General features: G+C 33.5%; 1 protein-coding gene across 4 annotated transcripts in view; it reads left to right on the top strand.

Moving 5' to 3' along the window:
- Positions 1-19687, top strand: part of LOC126744937 (WD repeat domain phosphoinositide-interacting protein 2) — a 45776-nt gene extending 26089 nt beyond the window's left edge. For 2 of the 4 annotated variants that reach the window (XM_050452539.1, XM_050452537.1), the window contains exons 5-8: positions 5352-5501; positions 5560-5729; positions 11935-11997; positions 18102-19687. In XM_050452539.1, the coding sequence (XP_050308496.1) occupies positions 5352-5501; positions 5560-5729; positions 11935-11997; positions 18102-18217 (499 nt within the window). In that variant the 3' untranslated portion in view covers positions 18218-19687. The remainder of the gene's footprint in view (positions 1-5351; positions 5502-5559; positions 5730-11934; positions 11998-18101) is intronic. The other 2 variants (XM_050452538.1, XM_050452540.1) reach the window with 2 other exon arrangements.
- Positions 19688-20418: the final 731 nt, after the last annotated feature.

The following is a 20418-nucleotide window of genomic DNA, read 5'->3' as shown; positions in this document are numbered from 1 at the left end:
GCAAAGACTGGAATGAAACAAATTTTTTATTTAATTTGCCACAGAGCAGTGCATCTCCGCTTGAACGCCTTAAGAATACTGAAAGGTTTCGGTTTCAGGCTTCGGCGGCGTCCGCTGCTTCCAGTATGTTGTCACAACGTTGCCAGACCTACCGCGATATATAATTCCTATAGGCGAAGTTAGAATGATCATATCTGTATAAATTTCATCAATTAATAAATTAACAACTTTCTCAGTCTGTGCTAAAGAAGTGAATACAATGTTTAAATAATTAGTGGTGTCGTTAGTTTTATTAAGAATTTGGTGACACATCAAGCTAAAAGAAAGATACTGTAGGTACCTCTTGGTGGGTAGATTAAAATAATCTCTAAGCAATTCATATGCGCAAGGGGATATAATATATAACATAAAAGACAGTAACGATTATGGGCAATAGCGTTTTTGCTTTAATAAGTAAAGTTATTTGGTCTATTAAAAGTATTAGTCGATTACAAATGTCGCTATCTTTTTCATCCTCTAAGTTGTGTGAATCAGAACTTTCCAATAAATTTAACGCCTGTTTTAAGAAATATGCATTTTGGTTAATAAACTCATGAAACTTCTCTAGAGGTGAAGAGTATGGTTTACTAAGCTCACAATAATCAGAAGACTTATACCTAGTTAATAGATTTTCGAGTTGAGACCACCTACTTAATTTCATTTCGAAAGGTTAAATCCATTGTAGGTCATTTTGGGACAACTCATTGTTTTTTAAAAAGACTGTAATATGTAGGTCGCTATCTATTGATATTTGATTAATAATATTTATACAAGCATCATTCAAGTTTAAACTATAGAAATATAGTTTTGTACCCCCAACAATTTTTATATTCGACAGGTCAGATATTAGAATTTTTTGGGAATAATGACTCATAAGATCTTGAAAATTTTAGAAGTTTAAGTGGAACACAAGATATTCACAAAACATAGATAAGAGCACAACACAAAAATCTTAAAAATGATATGTAAAATAAACTTGAAAATCGATTAATAAATAGCACAATGATCCACTTAAAAAGCCGGCCGGCTTTACTTGTTTCTGTCTACAAACAAGGTGTTTATCTTTATAACCATTTATCACTGTTTTTATAACATATAAAACACCGACACTGGCTTCATTAAGTGCCATGAAAACTGAAATGAAAATGGATCTGAAAGCCATGTTGTCGATGTTATCGTTTCGCGGCTTGAGTAAAGTCGGCTATGGCGATGGGCTTTTTGCAAAAACGCTCGAACCCGTCGATTTTTATTTTAAGTTGCGCTTTATTGTACGTAAAGTTTAAAACGTAAGTTGTGATACGTTTTAGTACGTGAAGTTATGGGAATACATCAAAAATAAATTTCGATCAACTTTATTTTTTCAAACAAAACCACCTTTTTTTTTTAATTTTTAAATTTGGAATTTTACGTATGTTTCATGCATCATGTCCTATACCTAAAGTCAACAGTTATAGGAAAAAAGTCGCACCTTAGCTCTGAGAATTTTCACAAACACAGAAAAATTCCATTCATTCGTGTTTTTTTAATGTTGACTGGTGACCGTGTATTTTCATAGAAACTGTATGACAGTTGTACGCCAAACAGATAGTGTCAAGTGTACAAGCAAAGTGACGGTTTTCACAGTGGTGAAGTTAACGGAACGAGAAAAAATATAAATTCTGTGCATGGTTGGGTTTGGTGATAGAACACGTACTCAAAAAGAAACTGCTCAATTATTCAACGAAATCCATCCTGATTGTCCTTCGATATGTCAAAAGGTGGTGAGCAGAATAGAGGCTAAATTTAACCCTTAACTGGTATGGTGGGTCAATTTTGACCCCATCCAAAATAAAAAATTTTATTAAAGAAAAACTATTGCAAGTGGCAACACTGCCTTCCATGTATTCCTCGGCCGTACTGAGTAGAATATTTCTGCGTGGCAGTCGTGTTTGAGTTTTCGTTTAGCTAAGGTCTGTGAATTAAATGGGTCAAAATTGACCCCGCCATACGCTAAACGTAATTTTTTGGGTTTTCTTATTTTTTAATGTAATGGCTTCTTTAAAGGATAAAAAGGCACCACTAACGGAGCACGAGTTATAACAGCTTGCTTACACTTTTTTTGATAATGACAGCGACATTTCTGATGCCGAGACTATCTGTAGTGAACATATTTCTGCAAGCGATAGTGATTCTGAACCGAGTGTTGGTAATTTGCCAGATGAAATAAATTTGGTTATTGAACCAGATATTTTGGAAGATAGTAGTGATGATGAGAGTGAAATTGGCGTAAGAAGCTACTATTATGGGAAAAATAGAAAAAAATGGTCAACAAAAGCTCCTGCCACAAGCCGTGCTCGTGCAAGCAATATTGTTTCGCATCTACTAGGACTTTCTGGACCAGCACGAGTTAACAAACCAAATTCAGCTACAGAAGCTTTTAAGCTGTTAGTTGACGATACAATAATCGAGCAAATTATCGAGAAGACCAGTGAAAAAATAACGAGCTTGCAAGCTAGTTATGGGCACAATGCCTTATCCTGCCAATTTTTAAATCATGTTGACGAAACCGAAATGTTGGCATTTTTTGGTCTCCTCTTCTTGGCAGGCGTATTTAAGTCGAACCAAGAAGATATTAATTCCCTTTTCGCAACTGATGGCACGGGTCGTGATATATTTCGTTCCGTAATGACTGCAAAAAGATTTAATTTTCTCCTCACAGCTTTGAGATTTGATGATCCAGACACCAGAAGTCAGCGCATTGAAGCCGGAGACAAGCTAGCCCATATTTCCGATATATTTTATCGCTTCGTGAATAATTGTCATACAAACTATTCATGTCGGGAACATGTAACTGTGGATGAAATGTTGATTGGTTTTCGCGGTAATTGTAGATTTCGAATGTTTATCAAAAGTAAGCCGGAAAAATACGGAATCAAAATGATGTGTCTCTGTGATGCTCGGACGCATTATTTAGTAAACGCCTTTGTCGCCTTGAAAAAATTCTAACCGAAATGTTACTGGGGATAACTGGTTTTCTTTTTTAGAGCTTGTCGATGAGCTACAACGCTGTAAACTTACCTATGTCGATACTATCCGAAAAAGCAAAAGGGACCTACCAAAGGAATTTTTGCCAAATAAGCAGCGACCGGTTTATTCTTCGATTTTCGGACTTACCAGAGACGTGACTTTGCTATTTTATGTTCCAGTAAAAAATCGAGCAGTTTGTCTTATATCAAGTTTTCATCATAATGATAGAATTTTGGACAGAGAAAATAAACTTTCAGACATGATAGATTTTTACAATATTACCAAAGTGGGGGTAGACGTATTAGATCAGACGTGTGCAAATTATAAAGTTGGTAGACGCACTAGAAGATGGCCGCAAGCAATTTGGTTTCGAATGATGGATATTAGCGCTGTAAATGGAAGTATTTTATATAATAATGCTCATCCAGAGGCTGAAATGACACACCAAAAGTTTCTAGTTACCTTAGGAAGAGATCTAATACATAACCAATTAATTCGCCGATCTCAAATGGAAAATTTTCTCAGGGAATTAAAAGCGCTTATTCATCGAATTGGTCAGATTCCAGAGATAGGTCCAGGTAGATATGGACATGGGGAAAGACCACCTAAGCGTGCAAGGTGTTCTATTTGTCCACGCAATGATAATAAACAATCACTTATATGTGATAACTGCCATAAATACGTTTGTAAAAATCATTGCCTAAAAAGAATTCGTTGCAATAATTGCCAATAATAGAAGGTTCAAACATGTTTGTTAGTTTTTTTATAAACCTTTTTAGGGTTTTATTTTAAAGTGTTTTGAACGTTTTCACATTTATTTAAGAACATCTTCTTAATTTTTCACCTAAATTTTGTGTTTTTAGTTTATTTTCGAGTCATTTTGAAAAAAGCCTATTTTTTCAAAACCTTATATTTTTTAGTCTAGCTTTATTTTAAGTGCAATTTTTTTGGTTTATATGGCCTCAGAGTTGTTAATATATTATTATTTTCATATTTTTAAATTTGTTTTTGTTTTAGTTTAAAAAAAAATCGAAAGGTCTAATTTGACCCACCATACTTGGAACGTGATTTTTTTCCGCCATACCAGTTAAGGGTTCAAAAATTCAGTCATCTGCCGAAATCTGATCGTCTTGCTCGACATGAAAATAAACAACTTGACGTTTACAAATATCACCCATATAAAGTTATTTTAGTGCAAGAGTTATTTGATGACGGTTTCGATAAGCGAAATGAATTTTTTGAACAGCAAAACTTATGCAATCTAAATAATAATTTAGTACCAAATATTATTTTTTCCGATGAAGCCACGTTCTGTTTCAATGGTTGTGTAAGCAGACAAAATTGTCGATATTGGGCCACAGAAACTCCGCATTGGATGACTGATGAGAATAGTGCGCGAAAGAGTAATAGGTCCATTTTTCTTTCAAGTGACTAACGGGACAGTTGTATCTCGATTTTCTCGAATTTGAATTAGTTCCAGCATTACTAGCTTCATTTATTTTAAGTCCATTGGACCCTGACGAAGAACTAATTTTCCAGCAAGATGGTGCTCCTCCGCACTATAATGCCACTGTGCGTACATTTTTGGATGGAAACCTTTCCGATTCGGTGGATCGGAAGGAGGGGCCTGCTAACACCAATAGACGTTTTGTTGTGGGGATACCTCAAGTCGAACGTATTTGTTAATAAGCCAAATAATCTAGACGACTTGAAAGAGAGCTTTCGCAGAGAAGTAACTCGGGAAATGATTGCAAATGGCAACGAGAGTTTATTGATCGCCTGAGACACTGTCAAGCGGTGAATGGCAGTCATTTTGAACATTTCATTTATTTTTATTTGTTACAAGAATCATGGTTTTTACGATAACTGTTGACTTTATGAAACGTACGTAGAATTCCACGCAAAAATAAAACAAAAAAAAAAAGTTGGTTTCGTTTGAAAACTAAGTTTTTTGGTCGAAATTTAATTTCGAGCAACCCTGTATATACAAACTTCATGTACAAAAATGCGCAGTCTGAAATAAAACTCGACGGGTCCGAGGTTTCTTAAAAAAACCCATCGCCTAATTTTAAATAAATTTTTGACATAACTTTTGGGACGCACTGTATATTTATTTTGATTTTGAATGTATAAAATACATTATCTTGTATATCTGGATGGATATTTACCATTTTCATTAGATTCATATGCGGCTATCAAAGTTATACGGTTGTCTAAAAGGGTTAAATTTGATCCTAATATAATAACTTTTCCTATATACTAATCGATAGTTTTCATAAGAAATAAACGAACTTATTTGGCTCTAGTCCGAGAAAAAACGTCGAAGAAGCAGGCTGGATGGGTTATTTCTCGACTTACCTGCCCACCCAAGTAACGGACGTTTTTAACCAAGGCAGAGCATTTGCTACCGCATACCTTCCATTTGGAGGAGTTAAAAATGTTATTTCTATAGCCAAGTGAGTTTAAGACTATTTACGGAGTTTTCGTGTTATTGACTAATGGGAATATTTGCAGTATTCAAGATGGGTTGAGGTTGTTGGTCGCAACAGAGCATGGGTATTTATATATTTATAATTTTAATGCAAACGAAGGAGGTGATCTACAGTTATACAAAAAGTACAATTTGGACGATATAGCTGTTGACATAACTGACGGCAAAAGCGGGGACGAAAAGCCAATGAAAGGTAACATTAGCCGTATTTGTATGTAATTTTTTGCTTTTTTTATTGACTATCTTGCTAAATTATATGGCTGCGGTGATTTCATGAACCACTGTTTTGTAGAGGTTCTTAAATCACACTTGGCCGACATTGATAAAATTATTAAGTGGTTTTTAGAGATTTTTGTTTTTGTTCCCGTTCCTTTCATAAGTTGTCCTTAATTTTAAATCTAATTTTATTTGTATATTTTTAAAAAGCAGTGATTTGTTTTGGGATATTTTATAAGAACTTCAAGTGAGTCTTTAAAGATTTTACACTTTTTGTAAATTAAACTTGTAGATCTTCTTAACTTGCTTAATTTTTAAAATACAGGGCGCTTAAGTTCTATTTAATTTATCTATATTACGTTTATGTAATATATTTGAACATTTAAAACAAGTAATGTTACATGTAAAAAAATTTAAAAGGTTCATAAATAAACATATGGAAAAATAAATAATCTACCATAATAATCCAATATTGATTAACCCATTATTTTGACTTTTCGTTTATCTGGTTTTTAATACATTTATTGCATGCAGGCTTTTACCATTTAACATTTTGTTACCTACATAATTTCAGAACTTGGAAAAATGTTCAGAAAAACTATTTCTGGATGTCTACTATGCATCTTGTTCGCTAAGTGTTTAACTAGTTCCGGATGACGTACGAGGGTGGTCCCAGAAGTACCCGACCCAAGAAAGAAAACACGAAAATTTTGGAAAAAAATGTATTTATTTTTCAACATTATCTCCTTTCAGCTCTATACACTTTTCTTTTTTCGATACCCTTTTTATAATAAGAACGGTCTTGCGCCTTGAAATAGCCATTAACTGCAGACATCACTTCTTCATCGTCGGAAAATCTTTAACCACTGAGCCAGTTTTTTAAGTTTGGAAACAGAAAATAATCTGAGGGGGCTAAATCTGGCGAATAGGGTGCATGCGGTAGCAATTCAAACTTTAATATGTTAATTTTGACCATTGCATTAACGGATTTGTGAGCTGGTGCATTGTCTTGATGAAACAACACTTTCTTCTTAACCAAATGCGGCCTTTTTTGCTTGATTTCTTCGCTCAAACGTTGCAATAAGTTCGCATAATACTCGCCGTTGATAGTTTTACCTTTTTCAAGATAGTCAAAGACAATTCGCGCATCCCAAAAAACCGACGCCATGACCTTGCCTGCAGATGAAACGGTTTTCGCCTTCTTTGGAGCCGGTTCTTCCTTTTGAGTCCATTGTTTTGATTTGTTCTTTTGTCTCAGGTGTGAAGTGATGGACCCATGTTTCATCCATGGTTATGAAACGACGCAAAAATTCTGCTTTGTTGCTATTAAATTTCGCTAAACACTCAGTTGAAACATCTTCACGACACTGTTTTTGCTCGAGTGTGAGCAAACGCGGCACCCATCTTGCACACAGCTTTCTCATGTCAAAAATTTTAGTTAATATGCGATGTACCGCACTTTTTGAAATGCCTACTATGTCCGCTAGCTCGCGCACTTTCAGTCGACGATCATCCAATACCACTTTGTGAATTTTCTTTAAAATTTCTGGAGTCGTCAGCTCATTTGGTCGACCACTGCGATGCTCGTCTTGGCAGCTCGTACGGCCTTGTTTAAACTCTGCTACCCAATATTTTACTGTTGTTAACGAAGAAGCAGACTCACCCAGAGTAGAATCCAGTTCAGTTTTTATATTGGTTGGGCTGAGGCCTTTCAAATAAAAGTATTGTATCACATAACGATGACCAATTTTCTCCATTTTCACAAATTCACTGAAAACGTTGACTATTGATGGCTGCCAAACAAATACTAAACAACGTGGCGTCTTCAAACTTGAAACATATGCTTTATAGATTGTATCCTTTCTAATACACTGATATTTTTCAAAATACTACCGACATCTATGGTCAGGCCGGGTATTCTGGGACCACCCTCGTACTAAAGTTTCTTATCATTTTACTTCCACTGGCGTTTATAATAATAATAATAATAAGCTTTATTTCCAACAGGTTACATATACCCAGTTACAGGAAAATCAATTAAATATATAAATGTACGAATGCATGAATTGTATTAGAATCATGCAACTAAACTATAAAAGAACTATAAAAGAATTGCTATATAATAAAAAAAAAAGTAGTGAACTTGAGAAAATAAATAAATAATAAAAAATCAACACTAAATTAGAATAAGAATCAAGAATTAATTTTAATCAAAAGAGCAAAAAAAAATGAGTAAATAAATGTATTCAAGCTAAAAACTAAATAACTAAAAACTAAATAACCTAGCCTCCCCCCACCGACCATACGCAGGTGATTCAAGATAAGTGCCAAATCGTCATGGTGAATGTCACAAGAATCAGCAATAGTGTTAAAGTTTTGACACATAAAGTGAATAGGACTCTGGTACAGAATGTTGGACCTGGCTGTGTCCAAGTTAAAAGCTGGACACTGTCTGGATCCTGGGCGTGGTATATGAAAGCAAATCCTTTGCAAAAGGGATGGGCAGTCAATTTTATGGTTAAGTAAATTAAACAAGAATTTCACCGAATGCATTTCTCTCCTCTCCGCAAGTGACCGTTCAGTATATCTAGAGAGCAGTAGGTTATGGTCAAAACCCCTTGGAGGATAGACTCCATCATCCTTAAATGCCAAATATTTAAGAAATCGCCGTTGGACTTATTCTAATAGGTGAATGTGCTGGTTGTAAATGGGAGACCAAATGAGGGAGCAGTAGTTCAGCCTGGATCTAACAAATGCATAGTAGAGAGTTTTGGCAGTGGCAGTATTCAAAAAAAGTTTGCAATTTCTAATAATAAAGCCTAGCATGCGAGTAGCTCTAGAAACAGTATCTTCGATGTGAGGGATAAAAGAAAATTTTTGGTCAAAGGTGATTCCAAGATCCTTGAAACAGGTAGACCTTGCCAGAGACTCTCCATTAACTGAGTAATTAAAGGCAATTGGACTTTTGATACGAAAGTAGCTGGCCACATTACACTTGAAAACATTAAGGTTAAGCCGGTTCAAAGTGCACCAATGGTGTACAGTATTGATGTTCTCTTGCAGTAGACCACAATCTGCTATAGAGTCAATCCTATGGAAAAGCTTTAGGTCATCAGCATATGCTAACCGAGAGCAATTGAGGGTGGAGATCAAGTCATTAGCGAAAACTTTAAGAGAAGGGGGCCCAAGTTAGAGCCCTGAGGAACTCCAGAGGTGGGTGAAAAACAAGCAGATCTAAAGCCTTCGACCACTACAAACTGAGAGCGGTCAACTAAATACGAGTTAAGGAGCTTTATCAAGCGATCGGAGAATCCAAACTGGCGTTCAAGCTTATTTAATAGGATGAAGTGGTCAATCTGGTCAAAAGCCTTTTGAAAGTCTGTGTAGATAACATCGATTTGACTTCTATCATTAAGTGCTTCGCACACAAACTGAGAGAAGATTGCTAGGTTTGTAGTACATGAGCGGCCAGAAACAAAACCATGTTGATCGTTGGCCAGCATGGACTTAACCTTGGGAAAAATTAATTTATAGAGAGCCAACTCGAATAACTTTGAGAAATTGCACAGAATGGATATAGGGCGGTAATTCTCTATTGTTCCAGCATCGCCCTTTTTAAAGATAGGGCAAACTTTAGCTTGCTTCCAGATATTGTGAAAAATACCTGTGTTAAGGATCAGATTAAAAATGTGGAGCAGAGGGTCTGTAAGTGCAACAGAGCAGTCTTTAGCTAAAAAACTAGGAATTAGATCTGGGCCAGAGGTCATTTTGCTTTTGAGACACTTGCTCGCCATTATAATGTCGGTAGCCGCGAGCGCGACGACGTCTATGCAAGTTAAGGGAGGTTCAGAGACGACAGGATGATCGCTGGGAAGTGAGTTCGTGTATACACTCCTGAAATAATCTCCAAAAGCGGACACAATGCTGTCAGGCGTATTGTATGATTGGTTAGAAAGCTTCATTGAGCCGGGGATTTGAGACTGATTACGTTTGCTTCGAATAAAAGACCAAAATTCACTCGGATCGGAGGTTATTTTGTTCTCAATACTATGGATGTACATTTTGTAGGCTTGTGCAGTTAGAGCTTTAATTGTCTTGCGCAGAGATCTATATATCTCTAGATGATGTTTAGACTTGGAAATCTTAAATTCACGAAATGCTCTTTCCTTTTTATATGTATTACGAATTATGTCCGCCGAAAACCAGGGAGGGAAATGTCTTTTACGTTTTACCTTGAAGGGTACCGCTCTAGCGAAAGTGTTGTTCAGTATATCATAAAAAACATCACATGCGGAGTTGACGTCCTGCTGCACCATGACAGGCGACCAATCAGTATCTAACAGCAGCTGATACAAAAGCGGAAAGTTAGCCTTTCTAAAATTAAATTCCTTTATTTCAGCTTTATTAAGGGGTAGGTTATTGAGAGAGATAAGGCCTGCGTGGAATTCAAATGACAAAGAAGGATGGTAGGTATCCTCCGGGACAAGAGATGCACCGCTGTTAAGTACAGAGATATTAAAGCTTGCAAAGATTAAATCCAAACAGCGAAGATTGTTATTTACCACGTTATTGAATTGCTTATAGTTTAGGAAATCAAAAAAATTACTTAGAAGTTGACGTTTACTATTGGGAGATACCGAGTGTTCAATATAAGTGGGGACATTAAAGTCTCCCAGGATAATCACATGTTCAGAATAGATTACATTAACCATGGAAAAGGCTTCGAGAAAGCGTTCTAATTGCACGGAGTCGATGGAAGGAGGGACGTACAATACAAAAATATACAGTATGAAATTATTAAATTTGACTCTACATCCTACCAGATCGATTTCCGGTATTTCTTGGCTGATCGCAGAGAGGTCGAGGGCTTCCGAGGAGAGGTGGTTCAGAATCCCCAGTAGAACACCATCACCCCTTGAAGCAGCAACAAGGCCAGTTCTTCTGTCAGAACGGTACATTACGTATGAGTTGGGAAGGATTTCACCATCAAGTATATCATTTTGGAGCCAAGTTTCTGTGATGGAAATAATATCATAGCAGAGAATATATACAGAGAACGCCCAAAAACATCTTTTCTTAAATTAAATATTTTTTTCTATTACCATGCGTAAAGTACTCACTTTCTTCGCAGGGTTTATAAAGTTTCACTTTTACGCACTAGGGCATAAAATAATTTGGTATTTTTGATTTTTTTATGTTTTCTTCGGTAGTAGAAAAAATGTTGTATGTTACACGTGTGTACAATTTCCTATTTTTATTTATGGGAAATGTCCCATTCATAAAAAAAGGATAATTTTACACACTTGTTACATAAATAACTATTTAAGTAATTCTAAAAACTTTATTAAATTTTAGATGTTTTAGTCACGTAAAATTTGTATGCATTTAAAAACTACATCGTAACTGCCCTTAACCACGTCATACTAACTGAGCTGACGCAATCCTTAGATATTTCTTTATGAAGATGAAAAAAAAAATCAATAAGCTGTAAATTGTAAGTTAGATTACTTGAAACGTCGAAGGTCTAATGCTTCTCGTTAGCTTGGTAGGCATCATATAATTTCGTTAATACTCAAACAGTAAATTCATGTGTCATGTGATTTTAATATACCTAAGTATCATATTATTAGTAATGAGATCCTTGACATGTGTAGCGAATCTAAGAGTGATGTGAAACCATCAACATATGCTACTGTTAGGCATGATTCAAATTTTGACTGTTCTGCTAATAAAAATATTGATTCTGAAGATTAAGTTTATTTAAAGTTTTTATATTTAAAATAAAAATGAAATTATGAAATGTTATGTAAAAAACTGGATCAACAAGAAGCATAACGAATAAAGAGTTCGAATCCTTAAAAAAATTTTATTATGCCTTGTATTTTAAAAATTAGACAAGTTTTTTTTTTAATTTGATATTTAAATTATAATTTTTTTCAACAGAAGTGTTTAAAAAGAATAAAATTTCAACTTTTATTTTTGATATTTCTTGTGGTATTTTTTCTTGGGAGGGGCAAGAATAGGGTTTTTAATTGTTGATTTTCCTTTTTTGTCAACTAACACCTTTAAGCATACATACTTAACTGTACTATGTCTACCCACTGCAAACCTGTTAGTCTTACCTTCCCGCTCTCTAGTCAGCAGCCAAAACCTTCCTGAATTGATTTTGTTTGTTATGCAAGGCCTTCTAGGTAGCTACGCTGGCATCGTCAAGGGCAACCCCTCGGGCCAAATGTCAGGTACTGGTCAGTATTTATTTAATAAATTAATAATTTCTATAAACATTTTTTTTTAACTAAACATATTTTCACTTATCACGACGTCGATTTTTTTGTTGCTTCGACCCCATTGGACGGTCGAAGTAATTTGAAAATTATGACAACTGACAGTACCTATATTGTCAAAATTGTCAAGTCCTTGTTTCTTTTTTTTTCACTCATACTATGCACTTCAACTAGCTCTCACATATCACGTGATTTTTGATATAAAAAAATATACATTTATTTTTTGTTTATAGAAAATTAAGATTATAAGTTTTTCTCTTATACAGTGCGGTTCTTTAAGCCTCATTCTCCTAATTTTATAAAAATGACACACATGTCCACTTAAGAGTCAAGATAACTTATTATATATCGATGGATAAAATGCGTTGATTTATGTTCATAAATTTTAGTGGTTTTATTCTTATTTGAATGAGCGAAAAATTACGTAACCACAGATAAATAAATAGGATTCTGCCGCCGTTAGAGGCATGTCATAGTCTCTTTTATTATTGAAATTGGTTCGATCTGCTTGAATTTTTAACCTTTTTTTAAACAATTTATTGCTTATAAGAGATTAAGAGTGATCCATTTTTCAAATAATGCCGCAGTAATGTCTTCATAGTAATCAGCCATAATTTGATTAATATTTGCTTCTATAGTATCTAGTTTTTAAGTAGTTTAAAGTCGAAATTATACCCATTTGTAGTTACGTCATCCAGGTGAGAAAAAACGTATGGCGTAGATATTTTTGCCAATCAACCAACTTGACCTTGAGCTTGACCTTCAAGGTTATTTGAAGGTCAAAGCGATTTTTTTAAATGGGAACCCCTATTTTTGACATCGGATTCTGAAAGAGCGGAAAATTTTATGTCCGGGTATGTATGAGGTTGAAGTAATCCCAAGAGGTCAAATAATAAGGATTTCCATTTGAAGAAATGAGATCGACCTTCAAATGACCTTGAAAATGAGGTTCAACGTCAAATCCAAGGTCACCGTTGGGTTCCTCGTTAAGACTTACCTAGGGTATGACCATTATTTGTTTTCTTTTATCACTGAACTCGCGAGATTTTTAAGAAGTCATTATTTGACCTCTCGGGATTACTTTAACCTCATACCTCAATATATACCCGGAGGTAAAATTTTCCGCTCTTTCAGAATCCGGTGTCAAAAATAGAGGTTCTCATTTAAAAAAATCGCTTTGACCTTCAAATAACCTTGAAGGTCAAGTTCAAGGTCAAGTTTAAGGTCACCATCAGATCCACCGATTGATTCTCCAAAACTTTTGTATTTCAAGATTTTTCCTAGCGCCCATATTTCCCAAGATTTTTGGGTGTGTCCATACTTTTGGGACTCCCTGTATATTATTCTATAATAAACACAGACAGACAATTCACAATAATTCGGTTTTGAGAAACAGTGAACCAAATACGTTTAAATAAGGATAGTGATACATCGGGTGTTGAATAAGGACGAAGCTATATCACCTGTTGCAGACGATATACCCAAGCGTCGTTTACAAATCGCCAAAAACTAGGCAATCCGCTATACTCACATGTCAAACGTCAGCGTCGTCAACTTCATTACCGTTATTTAATATATTTTTTGTTGGCAACACTAAAAATGTTCAGAGTGACCAACATCAAAAGGACAGAACCATTATAAACACGGCGGCCATCAGGCAGTGGTCATTTTTGGGTATCGTGGCCGTATGCATTAGCAGTCCAGGTATATTTTTGTTAAGTTTGTGCTAACACCGAATCGAGCCTCTTTAGTTGAGAATCACTGCTGCACCATATCGCCTGAGAAGTCCTACCATATAATTCTCATTAGTCAGCTTGTGGCTTAACTAACCTTCCCAGATACCCTAGGAAGGTTGTGGTATATCCAGAGCCCCCTCATTTGGTGATCTGAGTTTAGTTATAGCCGAGGAATTCGACGGTGACACAAGTACCACTCGTAACTTAATAAAACACTTATAATCACTGCACATCATTAAAAGACAATCTACAGTTTTATTTACAGTTTATCAATTTTTTTTTGTTTATCAAGAAACGTACATTTTCTTTGTAAAGGGAAATAACATGTTATGTAGAGTTTATTGGTGTAACCTGAGTATTTACCTATATGCGAGGTATTTGGTATTTCTTTTGTCATTTTATCTTTAGCACGAACTTAATAAATATACCTGGACTGCCAATTGAATGAAAAGTAAATGACCACTACTAAGGGGCCGCCATTTTGCGTGATTGTGTCCCTTCGATGTTGGTCACTCTGGCAAATTTTAGTTGTGCCAATTATAGGAAAACAAAACAAACAAAGTTTTTGGGAGGTTATGTTTACAAAAACAAAATAGAAAAGTACATTTAGTTAAGAATTTAAGATAGGTGCGTTAGATCTGAGATTTTTCTTGTACTTTAAGAATTTTGTTAAAATGTATGAAAGGAAGTAATCCGTACCTAAAATTAAACAAAGTTTTAATTAGCTTGGGATAGATGCACACACTTTAAAATATTTATTTTATTATTCTGATAAACTTGAATCTTATAAATCCTAATACCATGAAAATGATGATGTTTTATGATCTTCATTTAAATTTTTGTATTTACTAAACAAATTTAGTTAAAAACACTTTTTTCTTTTTATTTTTACTTTATGACTTTGTTTCCCTTTTATGTACAGTGTTTCCACATTAATAGGTCTAACCATTTATAAAAATCAAAATATAGATGATTTTATGAGGGTTTGTAATTAGCAAGGGTTTATATAGTAAAAATAAACAACTCTATGTATTATTCTATAATAAACACAGACAGACAATTCACAATAATTCGGTTTTGAGAAACAGTGAACTAAATACGTTTAAATAAGGATGGTGATACATTGTCCAGGTATTAAATATGGAGGAAGCTATATCGCCTGTTGCAGACGATATACTCAAGCGTCGTTTACAAATCGGCAAAAACTAGGCAATCCGCTATACTCACACGTCTAACGTCAGCCTCGTCAACTTCATTACCGTTATTTAATATATTTTTGCTCCATCACAAGGGTCAAAAAAGTAGGAGGCGTTCTTGTTTACTTTTTTTATTTCACCCACCCCACTCTGCTGAGGCTAGCTAGTGGCATTTTTAGATCCCTTGGAAACCCCTTACTTGTAATTTTAGCCGCCTTTGTTGCTTGGTACCCCTTTTAAATAATTTTATGCAAGTCCCTTTTTTTTAATTTTTACTTTCAATTTTTTTTTCTAAGAAGTTAGAGAAAAAAAAACATAAAATTTAAATTTTGTTTATATTTTATTATTTATGACAATAGGTGCGCAAATTGTTGGCCTCCATATTTATAAAGATTTTGTTCAAACCCGTCCCAAATACTATGAAGAATTTCTGGTGTCTAGAGGCCCGACATTCATCAATGATACGCGAAATGTATTTATTTCAGCAATTTTAATAGGTTCGTTTCCAATTATCTTTTAATTTGGAATAGTTGGTTTTCTGTTTGCAATTCAACCTGTCTCCCTAAACTTTCTCACCAGCTCAATTATGTATTTTCGGTGAACATTTTTATCTGTATTCATTTCATTAAATATCTGAGCTGCAAATTAGCACAACTACCATTTTCATAATACAGTTCAATGAGCGATACTCTTTCTGGCGTAGAATAAACCATTTTAGAGTTAAATAAAAATTAGTCATAAACACTTCGAGAACTAATTTTAAATTAATAAATTAATGAAAAAACATTCATTTTTATGTTGGCTGATTTTCAATGTTAAAAAAAAATTATCACCATTAAATTGAGGTATCCTTTTAAAACAAGGCCCGGTCTTTCATCGTCGTCGAGACACTTTTATCCTTTTTGTGTTAACTCAAGTCAAACAAAACGACTATATTTGCTAATTCCCATGTTAAAGCAAAAGTTATTCTACGATTCTCTGTTGTCAAGTTTATACGCATTTTCAAAAGAGGAAATTTTCAGCTAAATATCAAGACATATAATGTTAATTTAACTTATTGATGTTATATTTTGGATTAAATATAAAAAGTAGAAATAGACATACGTTATTCTAATCGCAAAAAAAGTATTCTAAAAAAATTGAAATGACAACACCGCAGGCAAAAGCTGATGTCATCTTGCGAAATGTAATTTTGATAAACAGCTTTGTGTTTGCATTCGGCATTTGTGAAGTTGTGTGTTTTTTCTTTAGTTTTTGGTTGAAAAAGGAAAAAGGTTTAGCCATTTCAGTGTTTTTGTGAACTGGTACGATAGAAATTATGACGAAGAGAAAAAGGCGAATTAAGCCGATCTTTTCACAAGTAAATACTGATATTGTCATAACATCATATCAAGAGACAACCGTTGTCATAAACGTAGAATAATAAAAACTTCTATATTTTTCTTAAAGAAATCTTTAATATGTAATTATAAAATATTAAATTTCCATAACAATGCTTTTTAGTAGATAAGTATCTTTACTCTAATACTCAATACTGAAATATTTATTTCCATAGACTCATACAAATAAGTATCGGATAATGTCAAAAAATAATATTATAAGACCTAAACATACAACTTTTAAAAAGGCCCTAAGAAAAAACAATAAATAATCTACAATTAACTAAAGACATAGGAAAACTACAGCTTTCAACAAAGAAATACGAATTTTGGGGAGTAAGGATGAGACGCTACAATTTAAATATTCTATTACGGTATAAAAGTAATTAAAATTCTTTTCAATGAAGCTTTGAAATTATTAACCTTCTCAATTTTTTTTATTTTAATGGGAAGACTATTGTATAATTTAATTGGTAAAACTACTGGGCTGTTTGCCACTTTGGTTAATTTATGTTTGGGTAAACCAAATTTAACATAACTCTTGAGTTCATAGTGGGTACCTCTAGACAAAGAATAATTAGACAGGTTACGCTTTATATGCATGACCGAGTTGAAAATAAATAGGCAAGGAAATGGCATAATTTTTAAGTCTGGAAAGAGTGTTCTAAGAAAATGTATAAGGCTTAAATAAAATAGTTCTAATTATTTTTTTCTGGGCCGTAAGAACCTCACCACTTCTAGAACAGTTACCCCAATACATTATGCCATATGACAAATATGACTGGACATAACCATAGTAATAAAGTATATTTCTCTAATGAAGTATGTTAAAAGAAACGTAGGAAGAAAGAGTTCATAAACGATAATATTTATAATTTAAAGCATAATCTATTAATAATAAATATTTCTCATGTAAATATTTTTCGACGACGTCACTGGTAAAGATTACTTGTGTCGGTGGAATCAAGAATGTGATCGAGCGGCGTTGCGATGTTGTTGCCCTTTTCTCTAATATACGTTATTTACGTTTATTTCACTTTGAATGTTGACTTCTTTATAGAGTATCTTATCATATTTTATGAAAAAAAAGGCTTCATGCTTTATTAAAGAGGAATAGTATTGTTTTGCGCGTCAAAATAAGTGACAAATTTTTATGATATTGTAAAGTGTGTTTTTTGCCATTTCTACATAAGCATTTGGCATCATTGCATCAGAGATGTTGCAAGCAAACAAACTGCCCATAGTTCCACGGCAATGCTAATTCTAGTCTTTCAGTGTTCTAAGGCGTTTTGATTTTAGCTTTGACAATATCTATCTTCTGTCTGACCGAATTGCCGAATAAATACTTAAACCACTCAGTTGTTGAAAGATTCTTGTTACGTTTTACTTTTACATCGCGACAGCAACTTTCAGTTGATTTCTGTTGCACTGGATAAGAAGCCATCTTACAAATACAAAGTATCATATTTGCGTCAAGACATTTTAGCTTTCCTACAGAACCACACAGGTTTCAATAAAAATTAAGTGATTTTAAAGTTAGCATCGGGACTGAAAAGCATCGCACTGTATATTAATACTACCAATCAAAAATCAAGTGGTTTAGATTCCCTAATTCATTAAAACAATATTGTGTTTTGTTTATCCTACACTTTCTCCAAGTTAAATACTACACAATCATTTTTATTTTCATCATTCATTTAAAACTGGGTTCGAAAAAACGAATGGTTTTTTAATAAAATTATTTTTAATGGTAGAATCTGAAAAGCTTCGCGAGATGGAGCAGGCGACCGAAGTGCCGCCCAAAGACGCTTTTCAATTTCAAGATGACCAAGAATATCCACCTCTAACTCAAAATAGCGATCTTGATTAGTTCAATTTATTTCAGTAACGTATTTCGATAATATACCAAATCTAATGACATGAATTTTAGGTTCAGATGTTTATTTTTATTTTTTTGCTTTTAGTTTATAGGGGCGATTTGAGATTTTTTTACTGGCAGATAAAATTTATGTATGTGTTGAAGTGATATGATAAACTCAAAGGTCCTGTAAATTTAGCAATTATTTAATTACCTTGAGTTGTATGTGTATAATTTGTGTTAACAATTAAAAAAATAAAATACTGTTAGAAAAATTACTTATTAAATAACATTATTTTTTAAATGTGCTCTGAACTGTGGTTAAATGCATCAATATAATAATACGCTTATTAAAAAAATATTTTAAATATACATGCATACAATCAATTTAAAAAAGGATTATTAGAAAAGATATTTCTAAAATATTTCATAATTAATATTATTCGAGCCGACCTGGTATTGCAATAGAAATGCTCCAATTTTCAATTTTGTTCTACTAAAAATGTTCCTTATCAATAAAGAAAATATTGTTATTTCGGTGGGGGCTGTGATTATTTGAGCTTATTATCACCACAGTACGAAGCCTTAGGCCATTTTTTAGTTTAAAATTACTAGGTGTTTTTTTTTTTTTTTTTGGCATGCAGTTTATGAACTTAAATAGCTCTGGAAAAATAATATTACAGCTATCTCTTCCAATATTAAAGCTGGTTGGTAGATTTTTAGTCGTCTTTTTTTAAAGGAAAGATTCCAGAGTAATATTATTTTTCCAGTTCAATTTAATCGTAAATATACTAAGATTTCCTGAGCATTAGTAAATTAATATCAAGTTTGTATATAATAAAAATCAAATACTACGCTTTGTATATATTATTGTATATGTTTAGTTTTGTCATCGCTTATTTAAAATTTCTAGACTTTTTTTCAGTTGCTCAACCTCTGGATATCTTACGTTAAAGCATAGTAATTAGGTTATGTTTTCTATATTTAATTGGGTATTAAGTCATATATTAAGTAAATTAAAAAATAAATAAAGAGTATATTAGATGAGCTACTATTGAGAGAAAAATACTTATTTCAATGATTTATAACGATATTTTAAAGTCTGAGAGACCCCAGATCTATTTTATTATAATCCCAGTTTGAAGCAAACGTGAGCTCAGTGGTCAATAGGTAAAACCGTAGCTTCTAGGTGTCCGTTGAAAATTTCACCTTCAACAGTTTCTTCAACTTCAACAGTGTTGAAATAATTGATAGTTGATTTATTGTTTTTGTTCGTTAAATAATAATTGTCTGATAAAGGTTTTTGTAAATTTATTTTTCCTATTTAAATCTAGTGACGTAATGCGCAATTAAGTAGGAAATTTAACAAATAGATTTTACTTATAATATTTAGGGTTTTGTAAATAAACATAATTGAAATGCTATATAATCTTTTGTACATGCGTATTTTTTAAGGAAATAAATTATATTCTTGAAGTCCCATTGGCTGTTTTTTTTCAAATTAATAACGATTGATGTTGAGCGTATTATAAATTGTGCCAGGAAGCGAAGAATGTGTTTCTTTGCGATTTGAGTGACAAAAATTATAAGAATAATGTCTTGAAGTATACAAGAGTCAATGGTCCTTGGATAATAATAGGAGAAGAACTAGATCAAAGATGTAAGTATTATAATTTTGTATTATTATCATTGTATAAAATAAAAAAACACTGATTTGTTCTCATTGAAGTAAAAGCTCTGTGGATATTTTTCTAAAGTATATAAGTTCTGCAGGTTGATTCCACAGACTTCCACTTCTCGACATAAGGGAGGCCCGGTAGCATTATTTTATGTAACCGCCAATCCGTCCATTCGAAGTTTGCCGAAGAGTGAACCGACGACACAGATGGAAACGTCGGTCTCTTAAGAGAAGTAGCAAACAGTTATCTGTCCTCCCGATAGAGCAGTAATTGTTTTGTTTTTCCAATGCACTTGCTAATTTTTGTTGTGTAAAAGAAAACATTTATACCACGGAATTTCCTGACACTGTGCAATATAAAGAAGTATCGAATAATATGTATAAATTGAAGATTTATTCAAAGGAAAATGTTGAGGTAAGTTTTAAGAGATGATTGCTGTAATATACGCCTACAGGAGAGGTTAACGCTGATGCATCAAACCAGCATGTTTCTTTTCTTCGGTTTAAGGCTGGTTGATAGATAACGCAACGCAAG

Source organism: Anthonomus grandis, chromosome 15 (assembly GCF_022605725.1).
Source record: "Anthonomus grandis grandis chromosome 15, icAntGran1.3, whole genome shotgun sequence".
NCBI lineage: Eukaryota > Metazoa > Arthropoda > Insecta > Coleoptera > Curculionidae > Anthonomus > Anthonomus grandis.
The sequence above is the reverse complement of the archived record's forward strand: the minus strand, read 5'-3'. Positions and strand labels throughout refer to the sequence as shown.